General features: G+C 42.3%; 1 protein-coding gene across 1 annotated transcript in view; it reads right to left on the bottom strand.

Annotated features, from left to right (window-relative positions):
* LOC126471641 (protein PFC0760c-like) overlaps positions 1-19472 on the bottom strand; it is a 308363-nt gene that overhangs the window by 254406 nt on the left and 34485 nt on the right. The window contains exon 2 of the mRNA XM_050099876.1: positions 2397-2432. Within this exon, the coding sequence (XP_049955833.1) occupies positions 2397-2432 (36 nt within the window). The remainder of the gene's footprint in view (positions 1-2396; positions 2433-19472) is intronic.

The raw sequence follows: 19472 nt of genomic DNA, 5'->3' as shown, positions 1-19472 counted from the left end.
TACACACTGCAAGTTTTTGCTATTATGAAACTTTCTCTAAGATATATACATCTTTCTTTTGGCTTTATGGACTGCCTCACGTTTCTATCTTCTCGGTAAATGTCTCTTTCAACACACTTACACACACATTATCTTCATCCTCTCCTTCATACACTACTGGCCATTAAAATTGCTACACCAAGAAGAAATGCAGATGATAAACGGTCATTCATTGCACAAATATATTATACTAGAACTGACATCTGATTACATTTTCACGCAATTTGGGTGCATAGATCCTGAGAAATCAGTACCGAAAACAATCTCCTCTGGCCGTAATAACGGTCTTGATACGCCTAGCATTGAGTCAAACAAAGATTGGATGGCGTGTAGACGTACAGCTGGCCATGCAGCTTCAACACGATACCACAGGTCATCAAGAATAGTGACTGACGTATTGTGACGAGCCAGTTGCTCGGCCACCATTGACCAGACGTTTTCAATTGGTGAGAGATCTGGAGAATGTGCTGGCCAGGGCAGCAGTCGAACATTTTCTGTATCCAGAAAGGCCCGTACAGGACCTGCAACATGCGGTCGTGCATTATCCTGCTGAAATGTAGGGTTTCGCAGGGATCGAATGAAGGGTAGAGCCACGGGTCGTAACACATCTGAAATGTAGCGTCTTCTGTTCAAAGTGCCGTCAATGCGAACAAGAGGTGACCGAGACTTGTAACCAATGGCACCCCATACCATCACGCCGGTTGATACGCCAGTATGGCGATGGCGAATACACGCTTCCAATGTGCGTTCACCAGGATGTCGCCAAACACGGATGCGACCATCATGATGATGTAAAAAACCTGGATTCACCCGAAAAAATGACGTTTTGCCATTCGTGCACCCAGGTTCGTCGTTGAGAACACCATCACAGGCGCTCCTGTCCTTGATGCAGCGTCAACGGTAACCGCAGACATGGTCGCCGAGCTGAATGTCCATGCTGATGCAAACGTCGTCGAACTGTTCGTCCAGATGGTTGTTGTCTTGGAAACGTCCCCATCTGTTGACTCAGGGATCGAGACGTGACTGCACGATCCGTTACAGCCATGCGGATAAGATGCCTGTCATCTCGACTGTTAGTGATACGAGGCCGTTGGGATCCAGCACGGCGTTCCGTATACCCTCTTGAACCCACCGATTACATATTCTGCTAACAGTCATCGGATCTCGACCAGCAATATCGCGATACGATAAACCACAATCGCGATAGGCTACAATCCGACCTTTATCAAAGTCGGAAACTTGATGGTAGGTATTTCTCTTCCTTACACGAGGCATCATAACAACGTTTCACCAGGCAACGCCGATCAACTGCTGTTTGTGTATGAGAAATCGGTTGGCAATTTTCCTCATGTCAGCACGTTGTAGGTGTCGCCACCGGCGCCAACCTTGTGTGAATGTTCTGAAAAGCTAATCATTTGCAGATCACAGCATCTTCTTCCTGTCGGTTAAATTTCGCGTCTGTAGCACCTCATCTTCGTGGTGTAGCAATTTTAATGGCCAGTAGTGTATTTGCCATCAATCCTCATGCCATCAATCCTCACAAAACCCAATAGATCACCCAAAAACTAATAGTTTGTAGCTAATGTCTATCTAATATTACACATATCTGCTTATATTATTAAGAGCATATCTATCTGAATACCTTTAATTCCTTATCAGTTTATTACTTCAACTTGTATGCCATTATACTATGTGACAGGTGTAAGCCCAACAAACCAATAGTACTGGCATAACCAAAACTTTGCTCTCCGTCTGTCACTCCTTTCATCCTGTATCTTTCAATAACAGCCTAAATTGTTATTTATATATAACCACATGAAATATTTGATCCAACATACCTATTCATCTGCTCAACCAAAGATCTTCACATTACTCTGATATATTGGATTGGTTTTGCCGTATGTTATCTGTACTTCGAAACAGTGTTTCTACTTATGCTATATGTTCTTTGCACTTATCAGTTTCTAGACACCATCTTTGTTTACAAAGTTTGACGGTTTATATGAGATAAATTTCGACAGAGAGGAGCCTGTGACCACTGGAGATACTCTATTTCAACTGTTTTATTTGAACATTTATATTCACGTTAAATTTTTGGTCAAATATGTCCACAGAGACATTTTCTGAAACAGTGTTTTGTTTTCTTTGCTAGTCAGTGCCACAGTCGTAAAATAAACAGAGACATGTCATAGTAATACAAATGAATGCACCTGATGATGGAAGTTTAACCATTTGATACGCGTTGTATTCGATATCAATTACAGTCACAGCATAGATTAACTTAAAATTTTTGCATTAACAGAAACTTGATTTTATGAGAGTATATTGAAAAAATATTACTAATAGTTGCTACTTACAACAGCCTGGTACAGGTTCTGCCTGAACTGGGTTCCCTGTAAAGAGAAATGAACGCAGTGAGTCTTTATATGTTAGTTGTAATCATTAATGCAACACAGAGTAGTGCAAAAGTAATAATAATGATAAGAAACTATACAAAGGAAAAAATATCATGTATTTCGCCGATTTTCCTCAAATAAGCACTGTTCAGTCTATCGCTATTTACTGAACCACCTTAGGCATTATCTAATCAAAAATATCGAGACAACTGTTAGTGCACAAAAATATGGAGGAAACCAACACTTCGCTTTGACGACAGCTTGAACTCTGTGGGATGCACTTCCATGTATGGGCTTAATGCCTGTGAGGGAACGGTACTCCATTATTCCTCAAGAGGTGAAACCAGAGCAGGTAACTTACTGATGTTGGACACTGGGATCTTGAGCGAAGTTGACATTCTGACTTCTCCCAAAGGTATTTAGTCAGGTTCAGGTAGGGAACCAGAGCAGGCCAGTCCATTTCATAAAATGTTATGGTCCACAAACCGTTGTCTCACAGATGCTGCATTAAGAGAGTGTGCATTGTCATACTGATACAACCATCGTCTCCAAACGCGTCCTCCATATACGAAAAGATAACACAAATATATACACTAGATACAATGAACCATGTCAGGAGCAGCCTTTCGGCGTACCATTATATATTGGACACAAGAGCAACAGAATAGTTCCCAGTCAAATAGCAGTAAGGGCAATATGTACAATGAGCTACAGCTTTAAAATTAAAAATTAGATTCACAGAAACAACACTAACCGTAAGAAAATGACAGGTTTCTGTTGTGCATTGTATACTTTCTTCTGGTTTTAATTACAATAAATGTTTCGGCTCTAACTAACGGAACAGGATGAGAGATAAAGAACATAATCAAATGAATAATTAAAATTTAATTGTTAGTACTGGTCCGTAACATCACCCGATTTAACACATGTAGAATTCTTTTTGTTTGGATGTGTAAAGAACTGTATTTATGTCACTCAGAATTCCACATTGCTTCATACTGCACTTCGAGGAATCCTGTTGCTCCTTGAAACTAGAAACTTTACATTTCATCTATATGTTATTTAGGAGGCTCACTGAGTTGCGCGTCCAGGAAATGAGCACTCTTTCGAACAAATCACTTCTTTAACTATTCCGCGTACCATCTAAGGGTGGGCATCCGCACTTCTCTCCGAGGCCTCCTCCCTCCCTCCATTTTAACTCTGTGACCCTTTCTTTGCATTTGCTTGTTTTGGTGTTTGTCTTTTCCTTTCATGTGTTCAACTCGCCTTGTCTTTTGGGGTGGAAATTTTAATGTGTCGCAGAGTGGCTGGCTGGCCTCATTTTTCTTGTGATCAGCCAGCCCAGGCCATCTGCTCTATGGTTTTAAAGCCTTCTTCTACTTTTCCTTATGGTGTATGTTTACCCCGCTTTTTGTTCGTGCCATTCGTTTTCTTTTTAGGTATGGTTCCGCATTACTTTACCCCTTTTACTTTTCCCATCGCACTTTGGGAGTTGTTTTACCGTGAGCCTTGTTTGCGTCGGAAGTAAGGAACTGATGACCCTGTAGTTTGGTCCCTATATCCCTCGAACCAAGGAAAGTCCAAGGAGAATTTGGGATTGCCCAATACATTTCCAGGAAGTGATTGTAAGACGTTCACGGTAACTTCGTATTTAGAATTAGAACTTCTAGTATTTTACAGTTGATGATTTCCACGTGCTGGGGTGATATGCATCGTAAAAACTGTGGAACTTATTGTTCGTTTGCAGCTACCGAGGGCTGCACGAAGCTCAAAATTAAACTAACGAAGTCCAGTAAGGTTTTATTAAACCCCTTCTTCCAAATTTACTTTCAGAGTCCTCGTGGACTCTATAAGTACACTCCATTACTGTAAATTATTTGGAATCCCAAATTTTTTTGCCTTTCCTCTTCACGCCTTTCACGAAGAAATGTAATATATTGCGCAAGACTCTGGTTTATTTGCTGTGTCAGTAACGTCAAAACTGAAATTAAAAAGAAAAATCTGCATCGTGACTCGACGCCACGGCCCTCGTACCACCACTCGTAGTCTTTCCGTTGTGCCAGCCACTGCCTGGAAGCTTCCCTGACATAAATGGCTCATGACTCGCCCGATCCGAGTCTCTTTTTTTTTTTAACGCTTGGCCATATGTAGCTCACACCACTGCCTCTTTTGTTTCTGGCCAAGCCCTGCCCTGCATGTTCCATAAATTCGGACGAAATCAGTAATGATGAGTTTGCACAGTCCTCTTGCTAGGGATGGTGAGCTCTCCTACCTGGATATGATTTTCAGGCGGTTTCCCACATACCTCTACGTAAATTCCGGCGTTCGGCCCCAATTACACGCTACACAGACATATAGAACACGTTCTCAAATTTGCACCTATCATTAACTGTAGTCGCTACACTGATTTCGTTTTCGGAGGTGAAAACGAGACTGACGACCTTAGATCTTTGGCCTTTTCACAACTTTTGTTGGCAGCAGTAGCAGCTTATTACTTCGACCGATTTTGTGTCTTTCGTTACCTTGAATAACTGCGTAAGATAAAATAATGAGATTATTGTAGCTTTATACGATTTCTCTGAAAGAGTAACCACACACATTAATCGAAACAGAAAGGGCATCGGTTCGATCCTACGTGCAGGGTACTACAGCAATACTGTGACCATGGATCGATTCCAGAGCTGCCAGACGAGTGGGGTACCAACACCAGATATATTATTTGGGCTAGTCATGTAAAAGAATATATGAACACTGGAACCCTGTTAAAAACACTACACATGCTCTCAATGCTTTCAGTGCAAAAGCTGTAACTATGAAAACGCACATAAATCCAATGAACGTGGAAGAAGTCAGAAAACTAAATGCGCCACGTTTTGCTCCGTATGGAGAGTCTACCTATGTACTGCAGCCCCGGCTGTGTTGGCGACAGTGACCTCAGTTGGGCTTGGACCTTCCTTCGGCTTCAGAGTGTCTGCTGCACTGGCTCCTCCCACAGAAACGACAGAGGAATTTGTCTCTGTTAAGTTTCCTGATAAGACTGATTTTGCACGAGGTCTGAGAATGACAATACCTTTGTCTTCTTTACCAAGTTTGAACTCAACGGTCTTGTTCTACATTCCCATCCCGAGAAGCGGTCATGCGTACAAAATTCCTACCAATATATGGCAAAGAGCCACGTGTCACCAAATATATGCCATGCTGCTTCTCATTCATCTCCCTCGATATCATCATTCATAATTTTAAAAACGTATGGCTGTAAATACCTGACAAAACCTGAGTACCACATTTCAAGCTGTTTATGGCGAACGAAATATTCACATCACTACAATTACTCATTGAGGATATGAGTTAATGATCCAAACTGAGCACACTTCATAGGTTTGGATGAAAGTTTATTTTAATAAAACAAAAGTAACTGCTATAAGATCCTGCCGAAAACTTCACGGATCAGCACAGTGGGCCGATATATCGACGTTCAGTAAAGAACAAGAAAAAGGAAAAAATATGTCAAGCAGAAGGCAGGTATTTAAAAAATACGAAGTTTCTTTAGACGACCTTGCCGCCCGTGCCTCGAAGCAACAACCTTTGTGGGTTCGTCGTCGTGTGCTGGACTCAACCAGTTCCATGAAAAACGTAATATCTTCCGGCCCGAAATCATATGTCGTACACCTCTAAGAACAGTTCAGTTAACACATACAGCACGTAGTGGCACGTCAGCAGACCACTCTTTCTTTAAGACGAATCAAGTTTTCGGAATATCTTTGTTCCGCGTAACTTTAAACATAACACAGACAGTATTTCAGTTTTGAAGATTCTAGACCTCCATCGTTGACGTCAGCCTGTTGTAGAATCATGGAACACGTTTTATGCTTAAGAATCAAAATGTTTTTGAAGAACGAAAATCTCCTCCATAAAACTCAACATAGATTCCACAAACAAAGATCTTGCGAAACTTTGCTCACTGTGTTCCTCCACGAGATCAACAGCGCTGTAGACAACGGCGCTCGGGTTGATGCCGTGCCACTTATCACTGTCCTGCGCTGTCGTTTAGTGAAGAAAAAAAAATGCGAGCTCACTGAGTATCGGACCAGGTTTTCGACTGGATTCAAGACTTCCTTGCAGACAGAACTCAACGCATCGCTCTTAACGGAACAAAACTGACAGATGTGAAGGTAATTTGCGAAGTTCCTCAAGGAAGTGTGATAAGTCTGTTACTGTTTCCAGCGTATATGAATCTTCTAGTAAAAAGTGTCGTAAGCTTTTCAATACTGTTAGCAGATGATGCGGTTGTCTGTAAGAAAGTAGCAACGCCATAAGACAGTACTCATTTGCAAAATGAAATGACTTAGAGATGATTGATAAATGACGCAGGCTCTGGCAGTTGACCCTGAATGTAAATAAACGTAACAAATCGCGTATACTGGCGAAGGAAACCTACTACTACCAACTACACTATTGATGACAAACTGCTGGAAACAATATCTATCGTAAAATGCCTGGAAGAGCGAGCTTAAGTGGAATGACCATATAAAACAAATAGCAGAAAAAGCTGATACTAGACAGATTCATAGGAAGAATCTTAAAGAAATGTAAACCATTCCCTAAAGAAGAAGCTTACAGGGGCTTGTCCAAACGATTCTTGTCTGTTGTTCATCAATCTGGGACCCTTACCGCAGAGATTCGATAGAAGACATAGAGAAGACCCAACGAAGACCAGCACGTTTCCTCACATACTCGTGAAGCGTTGGCGAAACAAACCAGTGCGCGTAATTGTAACAGCGCTGCAAGCAAAGCGACGCGGAGCAAAGCGGCACAGAGTGGCACTGAGCGAAACATGGTTGTTTCTGAGAGAGGCGACCAGAGCGTTGGAGTGATTCCGGCAACGCTGGCAGCTTTCGGCTGTCGTTGCCGGTATTGGAGTCAACACTGTAGCAGGCGCCCGTGTTCCTTTTGTTGTACTGTTGAGAAAATGGCGAGCGGAAGCCTTGATAGCAGCTGCTGTTCTTACTCGGTATCCTTTAAGAGACCAGTGAAACACCTACACCACAACAGATTCTTTTTGCACAAGTTATCTCAGGAGGTGGCAGCATAAATACAAACTATATGCACATACGTTCCCTCACTCTCGCATTTCTTTCATTATCTTAAAATGAGAGGCGATAATAAAGCTGAATTATCATTTATGACAAACACATGAAAATCATGTGTTACTATGTGAGAAAAAATTTTTCAAACTGTCTCATTTTAACAGCTTCATTTAAAGCTCTGTTAAAGTTTCGACCTGTCGGGCAAGTGGCTTGCATAAAAAAACCTCCATTTTTATGTATTTTGATCATCGGCACTCACGCAGCGTTCTAGGTCTATGACAGTGTTGTGAAGAACATGTAAATTTCATAATATCGTCAGTAACCTCTGGAGAAGTTTCTACTGGCTTACAAAATATGCCCCACTTCGATCTTATTCTACCAAAAGCATTTGAAGTTAATCGTCGTAGTATGGAAAAGCGTTTGTTGAAATATTCTTTCCCTGGGTGACTCAACAATGGATATGTCTAATCTCCAATTAATACAAAAGGCAATAGAACTGATGTTTTTGGTACTGGAAATTCTGGAGGTATATTAAGCTCCTCTTCCTGCATCAAGCGAAATAGACTACAAGAATGGCATCTACAACTTTCGCTTTCCTTTCCATATTCTCCAACATCCATTATAACGAATTTTCCCTGAAAATCTGTAACTGCTTGTAGTACGATTGAATTAAAATATTTATAGCTCTGCAACACTGGACCAGAATTTTCAGGGAATTTTATACAAGTGTGTTTCCAGCGAACATCGCTGACTGCATTTTGAAAGTTCTATATGTCACACGTATCATTTACAGAATATAGAAAATCGTTTTCAGAAGACACACTCGTGTTGAGTGACTGGAGGCAATGCCAGAACACTTTGGTAGTTGACTCTACAATTCTTACAATGGTTGTAAATGCTATTGTGACTGTCAGAGCCATGTCTCGAAAATTTCTTCTGGTTTCTAGGTACTTGTAACAATTTTCGTTTCACCAGCTGTCGAGAACCCTTAAAAATTACATTATTCCGATGAAAAAAATCTCGTAGTTCCTTGTGTTTTATAGCGCTAGATAAAGAAATTACTCGCAGTAACCAAATGGCGACCTACTCTCCTCTTTGCACGCTGTCATTTGCCAAAAACCTACATTTCAAACCGTTTATGAGATATGTGGATCTTATGAATATTTAATTCTCGCTTAATCGTTTTGATATGTGAGTGGAACGGAGCGTGCTATCCACGAACAATTTTCAACAGAACTGAGTGGGTTACAGATCACATCCCTATTTTATGGAATAGTGCAATATTTTAACTACACAACTGGCCATTACAATTGCTACACCAAGAAGAAATGCAGATGATAAACGAGTATTCATTGGACAAATATATTATACTATAACTGACATCTGATTACATTTTCACGCAATTTGGGTGCATAGATCCTGAGAATCAGTACCCAGAACAACCACCTCTGGCCGTAATAATGGCCTTGATACGCCTGGGCATTGCGTCAAACAGAGCTTGGATGGCGTGTAAGGTACAGCTGCCCATGCGGCTTCAACTCGATACCACAGTTCATCAAGAGTAGTGACTGGCATATTGTGACGAGCCAGTTGCTCCGCCAACACTGACCAGACGTTTTCAATTGGTGAGAGATCTAGAGAATGTGCTGGCCAGGGCAGCAGTCGAACATTTTCTGTATCCAGAAAGGCCCGTACAGGACCTGCAACATGCAGTCGTGCATTATCCTGCTGAAATGTAGGGTTTCGCAGGGATCAAATTAAGGGTACAGCCACGGGTCGTAACACGTCTGAAATGTAACGTCCACTGTTCAAAGTGCCGTCAATGCGAAAGGGGGTGACCGAGACGTGTAACCAAAGGCACCCCATACCATCACGCCGCGTGGTACGCCAGTATGGCGATGACGAATACACACTTTCAATATGCGTTCACCGCGATGTCGCCGAACACGGATGCGACCATCATGATGCTGTAAACAGAACCTGGATTCATCCGAAAAAATGACGTTTTGCCATTCGTGCACCCAGGTTCGTCGTTGAGTACACCATAGCAGGCTCTCCTGTCTGTGATGCAGCGTCAAGGGTAGCCGCAGCCATGGTCTCCGAGCTGATAGTCCTTGCTGCTGCAAGCGTCGTCGAACTGTTTGTGCAGATACTTGTTGTCTTGCAAACGTCCCCATCTGTTGACTCAAGGATCGAGACGTGGCTGCACGATCCGTTACAGCCATGCGGATAAGATGCCTGTCATCTCGACTGCTAGTGATACGAGCTCGTTGGGATCCAGCACGGCGTTCCGTATTACCCTCCTGAACCCACCGATTCCATATTCTGCTAACAGTCATTGGATCTCGACCAACGCCAGCAGCAGTGTTGCGATACGATAAACCGCAATCGCGATAGGCTACAATCCGACCTTTATCAAAGTCGGAAACATGATGGTACGCATTTCTCCTACTTACACGAGGCATCACAACAACGTTTCACCAGGCAACGCTGGTCAACTGCTACTTGTGTATGAGAAATCGGTTGGAAACTTTCCTCATGTCAGCACGTTGTATGTGTTGCCACCGGCGTCAACCTTGTGTGAATGCTCTGAAAAGCTAATCATTTGCAGATCACAGCATCTTCTTCCTGCCGGTTAAATTTCGCGTCTGTAGCACGTCATCTTCGTGGTGTAGCACTTTTAATGGCCAGTTGTGTACATTTGGTAAGCAGCAACGTATGACCCAACTTGCACCAAACGCAAATTCATAGCGATCTTTATTGCAAACTATTCGACTTTCTTCCAACAGTTCAATTATTTTTGAAAATATCTCAAGAAGTACAACGATTAACGAAATGATGAGGAGTTCATAATAAAGCTGACGAGTAACGCCAAGAGATGCGCGAGAATCAATTTTTTTAACGAGTAGTTTCTATAAAGTGGTTTGACAAAGACTTCGGATCGGCCGGCTTGTCCGTTTGTCGTCCACGCAGAGAAGCGAATCTCCCAGCTGCCAGGCAGACGTTACGAGACAGGCGTGGTACCTCATGGAGAGGTTTACTATTGAAATTTCGAGTGAGCACTTTCCGGGAAGAGTCGGACAACATATTACACCCTTTCACAGATATTCGAGAACTTAGATCTAACACAGAAGCTCACCGACAATTATGCCTCGCACGCGCCATTAGCGAGTGGAACAGGAAAGGAGACATCTGTTAGTGGTACCAGAAGCACCTTGTGCTTCACATCGTTAAGCGGCTTGTATAATGTACATGTAGATGTAAAATATCTGATTTACTCTTCCTTCGAATATGACTCTGCATGAATTTTCTCACGATAACTGCCGAGCGAGGTAGCCCAGTGGACTACCGTGCCCCAGGACCGCGGCTCAAATCCACGTTCAGCCATCCTGATTTAGGTTTTCCTTGATTTCTTTAAATCGTTTAAAGTTAGTGCCGGGATGATTTCTTTGAAAAGCCACGACCTATTTCATATCCCATCCTTCCCTAATCTGAGCTTGTGCTCAGTCTATAATGACCTCGCTGTCGACGAGTCGTTAAACACTGATCTTCCTTCCTTTTCATGATAATCGCCCCAAAAAACCTCCCCAAACTGAAGAAGGAAAAGAAATGTATCAAGAGCAGTGAAGTGTTCCGTATAAAGTCCTCAATAGTCTTCAAGATTTTCTAGTAATTTCTGGGGCTTACAACGTATTGTTTTGTCTATCTTTTGGTTATGAAATTACTGTACTATTACTTGCTTTAGGTTCTGTTAGTATAGGGCCCTTGTGCACAGAACATTTAAAAATGGTTAATGCTGAACCAGATATAAGGAAAACGTCAAATGCGACATAATTAAACACGATCTTGAAACCTGAGTATCTCCTGGCGTATATAATTTTCAAACAACTTATGGGAATTCAGCCAGGTAATATTTTCAGAGACCGCCGAAATATCGGCGGTCGCTGAAAATATTACCTAGCTGAATTCCCGTAAGTTATGTGAAAACACCATCTTCTTCCCTTCGTGCTGAATGTGACTATCAAAATTGACTACGTATTACGTAAGCAAATGGTGAAAAATACTTCCAAGCAGAACAGTTAAAAAAAGAGTCAGAAACTAACTATGGAGAAGTAAAATCTGTTCTTGGTGTAGATCTAGCTGAACACTTCGCTCTTGTATGTGGAACAAAAGAAGATAGTCCTCGTATTAAACACTCACATTCAGAAACTATACGCCGATGGGCGATTCCTTTATTTTCCTCCTATATTCCACAGAAAATCATAGGGATAGAGTTCTGAGTGTAAACGGTCACTGTGCCTCCGTTGGAACATTCCTTTCCTGTGAGAAACGAGCAGAAGAAACCATCGTCAGCAGCAGAGAGAGGTATGTGGGCAATAAATTTAGCGCTCCATACAACACCGCAACCATAAACTCGACCCCAGCCATTAACCTGGAACGAACCCTCATGTCAGGCTACAAGGAAACGAAGATATGGGCATTCAGACGACATGCCACTCAGTCGCTGCAAAGGCCTCTACGTGATTAAAACGAGGTACGTTCTGAATGACTAAAAAACGAAAGCTTAATGGACACTGTTTTTGTGAACAAAAAGCAATCTGTTTCAGCCAAATCCGGTGAACACGGCGGGAATGGAAGCACTGTATGAGAGTCCCGTAGTTTTCCAGGAGAAAGGTGTGTGAGTACGCGTTATACTAATGTATGGCAATTTTCTTCTATACACCGTGATGAGTCTAGCCTGAACGTTTGTAAAGCGTGAGACTGCCTTGTGTCGGTCCTACATTTGTCGAGGCAATATGGAAGAACCACACCTTGAGAATCCCAGAGAACGGTATCAATGACGTTTCCTGCAGAATCAGTTTGCGTACCATGAAATTCTTTCACCATTTATCTTCCACTGGTTCGCCTGCTACGCCTCTGCCTCGCAATGAATCCGTTCTTCGCCTACTGTTGTGAGACATCGGTATCTTTGCAAATGTCAGCGATAATTTTTGGCTCAACCTTGACAGTCGTTCGGGTTCATCTGAGGCTAGGACCGTCAAAACCTTCAGTGGATACACCACCATACATTCACCAGCCCATTCATAACTATCCAAGACTTAGGAGACTAAACGTTTAATTTCGAATCAACTTCCTCTTTTCATAGCCATTAGGATTGTAACTTTTAATTGAGTCAACTGTGTGTTCTCGGTGAAACATTGCATTTTGTATCAACTGAACGAAACTTCATTATTTTTGTACGGCCTATGTTTTGGAATATAAGCCCACTTTCCAGTACGCAGTTGATTCCAAACCAGCAATCCAGCACAGATAAACACACCTCCATTTCTTAATCTATCGCTTATCGACATAAGATTTCTTTCAGGAGTGCTAGTTCTGCAAGGTTCGCAGGAGAGCTTCTGTAAAGTTTGGAAGGTAGGAGACGAGGTACTGGCAGAGGTAAAGCTGAGAGGACCGGGCGTGAGTCGTGCTTGGGTAGCTCAATGCCGGCACGGTAGCTCAGCGTGTTCGGTCAGAGGGTCAGCAGCCCCCTGTAATAAAAAAAATGAGTTAATCGATCAACAACGAACTTAAACGGCTGTCTTACGACGTCTGCCCCGAGCAGATGCAACGAACGAAAGCGAACAAAATGAGATTTAAAAAAAAAAAAGTTGGTAGAGCACTTGTCCGCGAAAGGCAAAGGTCCCGAGTTCGAGTCTCGGTCTGGTACACAGTTTTAATCTTCCAGGAAGTTTCAAGTCAATGCCTTAACAATTTCTTAGTCCAATAAAATTACATATCGTACCGTACAAAAGCTTGGATGGTTTTGATTTTGGGGTATACTGTATGTTATCGAACTCTGATCTAAAAATCCGATTTTGGAGGACTGCTTCGGACATTCCCTTACGTGTTTCATGGAATTCTCTTTTTTTGTGATTTGAATAGGTAGCATAGTAGGTGAGTAATTTGTCTTACTCGTATTATTTGAAGAATGAGTCTACTTACACATGGACGTCGGTGTTCCACTGCTCGATAAACTGTGTAATGTAAGACGTCTAATCATGGCCGATGTATTTTTTGAAACATTACGGAGCATTTAAAACAAATGTTTCAACAAACGTTATCTCCGTCCTCTGTTAAGTATTTGCAGCTGCTTGACTTTCGTTTTCACGCATCCATACTGATTTAAATTACAAATTGCTTCGAATGAAACCTGAGACATACGAGTTACGAGCACAGCGCGCTGCGAGCGTGTTTGTCTCGTGTCTGCATCCAAACAACAACCCCGGCGCATGTTAACGCCGTCAACAAGCGTGCAGGAACACGCACCGCCTAGCCGTTTCTCGCGAGCTTCTAGAGAATATCTTGAGAACTAGAAGCTTCAGGAATTTGACTGTGCGCTCGAGCCGCCGCGCCTCGCCGCCCCATCCCTTGTCAAGCGGCTCTTTTGTCGGACCGGCAAGAATGTCGGCTTGTCCGCTGTCGGGTTGCTGTGAAGTAAGCCTAACCTGCACCAAAACCACCTACAGTAGGTGGTCTTGCCTGCATCTTCGCTGCTCGCTCCACTGCTGGCTACGATCCTCGCCAGGCGGTGACCAACAAGCTGGTTCGTGTTTTACGCTGCGACCATTGCCGTACGTCCGAAAACAGGAGCTGTGTTGCGATGCTTCAAAGTCACTTTTGCAGTGCCGTGTTTAACGACTGGCGTTCGTTGCGCGCGGTTTCTCGGGCCTGTCGCAGGCAGTATTGTTTGTTATGTGCTCTGGAGACGATCAAGTAACGACGAAAATGAGTGACGATTTTAAACAGACACTTATTTCAGCTGTGTTTAATATCACAACAATAAACGCAGTTCCACTTAGCAGCGGTTTCATCACATTAATTCCCTAAAATAAATACCATTTGTAACAGATATGCACAGTTTTTTCGAAGTGGAGATAGGTGTCGATCTAAAACGTGTAATTTTTTACACCTTGTGTTACTACACTTTCCCAGAACTACGGAAGTGTGTTAGTCAAGTTTAGTCATAGAAACACCTGTAAATGTAATTTTATTTTTTAACATCTGACGTTGCTCATCTTCAACTAGAAAGAAATTAACAATGTAGCAAACTTTTACAAAACTCCATCCACACAAAAGTCTCATCTTACATTAATTTATTCTTCTAGATCCAAATACGAAATGCATATACACCTAATTTGTAGGGTGTGGACAACAAATAACTGTTTGCCTTTCATAATGTAAAATTATAACTAAAATCACAGCAGATGGTTGTCCGGTATAAACAGACATCGCCGAGGTTAAAATTTGTATATATTTGGATTTTTATAGCCATGAATCATTAAAATAACAGGATTACGGACACTGTACGTGTACTGATCGCTAGTAATTCATTTTTTTCTTTCCTGCATTGTCTGACACTACGCTAAACCCGTGCAGACTCCGTAGGCTGGCGATCGCAGCATTTGCGCCATTAATAATCCGCATTCACTTGTGAAAAAAAAAAAGACCAATATCAGCGGCACTACCGTTTCAAAAACTTTTCTGTACTTTTAGCTACATTTCATTTGGAACAACGTGTAGCCTAAAACGTGTCTAACAGTAAGCTACCCTCTATCAAACCTATTCACTACAAGATTTGTAATTAAGTGCACGAGGTTGGGAAACGGCGTGATTTCACACAGACTTGCCAGTTATGGAAAGGTAAATGGTTAACTAGGAAGCAAAGATGCTACACTACCACATCTACAAAAATTATATTTTTTAAACGCAAAATTTTTGCAAAATCGACTGAGAAATCGTACAGAATTAAAAAAAATCACGCCGTAGGAAGAGTTGACATTTTCTTTTTTCATAAGGAATGCAAGCCCCTTAAGGAAGAAATAACTTCATAATACAACGCGGCGTAGTCTCATATATGGCCAAAACGTTTTATAACGTGAAAATCGAAGTGAATTTTCCTCTTATCGATGTCCCGGCCCGCCCCACCCCGGTGTGCACTGAGAAGATGTGCCAGCTGGCAGTAGCGCTGCACAGGGAAAATTGACGCGAGGGCGTTCTACACCCCTCGCAGGGCGAGCTTTGTGGATGATCTGGGCTTGCTTAAGAATACACGCCTTGCACAGAGCCTGACGGACAGTGAGACGAATGACACTGCCGTTGACCCCTGCAGATGCTGAACGACGAGCCTTAGACCATCGGTTCCCAACCTATGTTTCGCGGCCCTCATGTGTCAAGGTCAGCTAATACAGAATGAAATAAGAAATGAAATGCCCTATCGCTATCCTATGCCACTCACAAGGGAATGGTCCATTCTGTCACGTCGCCACGTACCTAGTTTTTAACACACAGAAAGAATAATAAAAGAAGCTGCGAAGACGGACTGGCAGTATTTTCGTTTTATGTTGTAAATTTCTGGTATAGTGTGCCACCAGGCGGCTAGAAGTGTTCAGCCCTACAGACTGCACTAAATGGCCCGTGCGTGGCCTCGGCTGGCTGCTCATGGCGTAAACGTATACATAACATGCCACAATCCGATCGTAATTTGTCGAGTTGGTAGCTTCTCGTACACAACTGCTCGCAAGAACGACTCACTTGAATTGCTCATTTAATATCCTGACCCAAGAAGAAGGAACGACACCTGGTGTCTTATTTTTCCCGTCCGCGGCAAAGATTATGAAAGAAGCTTTGCTCGGGTTTATTACTACATGAGAGGAAGGAAGCGACCATGGCCCTTTTAAGAAACCATCTTGGCATTTGCATGGTGTGACCTCGGTGACCGCAGGAAACAGACAACTGGATGCTCGATCCAAGAAGCTAGCCTAGGTCTCTCGAATTTGAGTTGAGAGTGTTAGCCACTACACCAGTTCTCTCAGTCCTCATGGAGAAATTGCTGAATTACTACTGACTTCATGTGCTTTTCAACAAAGTATTTATTATGCACAGACCTTTTCAAATTTACCTTTTCTGAGAAATAGGTACAAAAATACACTGAACGTAGATAGTGCTAGAATTAAATTTATTTTAATACAGATATTGATTCTCTCGTCGTTGACAAAGAATGCCAAAAATCTCTTTGGGTCATTTTTAACAGTGACCACGTTATTTTGAGTTTTTATCTAGTTGTAACAGCTACGTGAATACAATAAAAATCTTTCCTTTATAAAAGAATATTAATATTCTTGAATTCTTCTTGTACAGTGTGTGTGTGTGTGTGTGTGTGTGTGTGTGTGTGTGTGTGTGTGTGTGTGTGTGCGCGCATCTCACAGCCGTTTTTACAAAACAGATGGTTTGCGCAATTAAGAAAGGTCTAGGGGTCTAGACAACAGCGTCCAGAACTTGACAGCACATTACAGTTTCCTTGCCTGACATCCGCCGCCGTACACTGCGATAACGCCGTCTCTGCAACGCACCCACCGCGGCCTGTCAGTGATGATTCACTCGCTTGGGAATAACGCACTCGACTGCACGTAACAATTTCCTTCCTTGACGTCCACCTCCCAGCACTGCGATGACGCCATTTCTGCAGCGCAACCACCGCAGCCAGTCAACAGTGATTCACACCCCCATCCTACCTCCTAATAACTGAGTTGTGTCCACGCCCGCTCAAATCGACCGCCCCAGCTCGTGGTCTAGTGGTTAGCGTTGCTATCTCAGGATCATGGGAGTCCTAGGTTAGACTCCCGGCCGGAGCTGGGGGGTTTGTCCTCCCAGGGACTGGGTGTTCGTATTGTCATCATTTCATCATCACTTGGGAACATGGCGAGACTGGACAGTGAAAACATTGGGAACTTTGACAACCTCGCCAGTGAGTTCCCCTCAAACCAATAGTCATCATCATCATCATCATCATCATCATCATCTAACCGGCACTAAGATTTGTATTTGTACAGAAGACATTATAATAAATGTCAACATTTCGTGTTTTATCCATATATTAACCCGTTTCAATTGCATATAAATCCCTTGAACTCATAACCTATTGCTGTTTGATTTCACTGTATGAGTTTTGAATTTACAACATTTTGACGCCCAACGTGGGAGGATCTCGTTGGTTAGACTTGCGTTTACAACAGATACTTTCTAGTTAGTTGGCACAAATTAAATATTTCAGTTTTCACAGCGGTGAAGAAAATCACTCAAACACACATATATTTCTTGAAATTTGCGTTTTGTGTCACGCAGCTAGAGTCACCATCGGTATTTTACAAGCGCAATAACATTTGAGAGAGTTTAACTTAGAAACGTTTCTATAAGCTCCTCTTATTATCATCTACGTCTACACCCATACTCCGCAAGACACCATACTGGCGGAGGGTAATTTGTATACCGCTGTCACTTTCCCTTTTCCTGTTTCAGTCGCGAATGGTTCGTGGGATTAAAGATTGCTAGTGAGTCTCTGTGTGGGCTTCAATGTCTTTAATTTTATCTTCCTGGTCTTTTCAAGAGATATAAGTAGGAGGAATCAATATATTAGATGACTGTTCCAGGAACCCATGCTCTCGAAACTTTAACAGTCAACCACAGCGTGATGAAGAATGCCTCTCTTCCAGTGTCTGCCGCTGGAGTTGGCTGATCATCTCCGTGTCGCTTTCGCGCTTGCTGAACGATTCTCTAATGAAAAAAAGCAGCTCTTTTTTGGCTCTTCTGTATTTCCTCTATCCCATCTGATATGGATTTCAGACTAACGAAGAATGTTCAAGCATTGGTGGAACGAGTGTTTGGTGAGATACTTTCTTCGTCGACGGACTACATTTTGAGAATGCTTCCAATGAATCTGTCTGGCATCTGCCTTACCCGCGATTAATCTTATTTGGCCATTCCACTTCAAATTTTTCCGTATATACACTTCCAGATATTTTAATGCACTAACTGCTTCCCGTGACAGTTCTGTAAGTCGTGTAATCATGCAGTAAAGGGTATTTCTATGTATTGTAAATATGTTACATTTGGTTATGTTACTATCTGTCTCTCCCTCGTTGTCATTGTCATATAATGTCATTATCACAAACTTTCATCCATTTCCACTTGTTCTTTCGCATTATCCCTGTCCCCGGCACTGTGTCCTTCACTCTTTTCCCCAGCACTGTTTCGTCACTGTCGACTACGTACCACAGCCACTGTGTCCCTATATTTCTCTCTCACTGCCAATGTCTGCTTCGCTCTTTCTATAACACAACCACCGTCTACTACTTTCCAGTATTTATTACTTTTCCGTCTCTTTACCACTACCAATGTCTTCTTTTCTCTCGGCATAAGAAAGCGCGAATATGTCCGCATACCAAAATTTTTGGGAAAAATTTTAAAGGTGCTCAGGAAGGTAGAATGAGGCAGCTGGAACCCAACATTTCGGTAAGAGTATTTTAAATAAACAGAAACATATTCGCACTTTTTGTGCTCCGATTGGAGCATTTTTCCGCTGGTTCCATTCTTTTCCCTGCTGCAGGAAAGCATGTAATTGATATAAAAAGAAATGTATTGGTCAGTAAAATTCAGATAGTTTAGTTATGTGAAACTGAAATAACGCAAAACTAATTTTACACCTCAGACCAAATTTTACGAGCAAAAGAAAAAAAATTGCATGTGCTTCAGCACTCTAGCATAGGGTTACCAGATGACAATGGAGACCCTTTACATCATATTTGTCCGTGCTACGTCACTTTATAAACCACGTTTTCGCCTCAAACCGGATTTTACGTGTGTATTTTACACGTACAAGTAGAGGAACTGTGAATCTCTATATCTTCGAAATGGATAAAGATATTAAGAAAATTTTCAGCGTTGTTCGAGATCGGGATCGAGAAATGCATCGTAAAAATTACAGCCATCTGCTGTTCATAGCCGTCTCTCAATAAGCGGCCGGGTTTTGGTACCCAAAAACAAGTTTTAGGGCTGTTTCTCCATGACGGTGAAAGATTTTTGAAAACGGGGAAATGGCTCTTCTAGATAAATGCCTAGAGAATATACCTTT

The sequence above is a fragment of the Schistocerca serialis genome, chromosome 3, assembly GCF_023864345.2.
Source record: "Schistocerca serialis cubense isolate TAMUIC-IGC-003099 chromosome 3, iqSchSeri2.2, whole genome shotgun sequence".
NCBI classification, from domain to species: domain Eukaryota; kingdom Metazoa; phylum Arthropoda; class Insecta; order Orthoptera; family Acrididae; genus Schistocerca; species Schistocerca serialis.
This window is presented reverse-complemented; position numbering and strand designations above follow the sequence as displayed.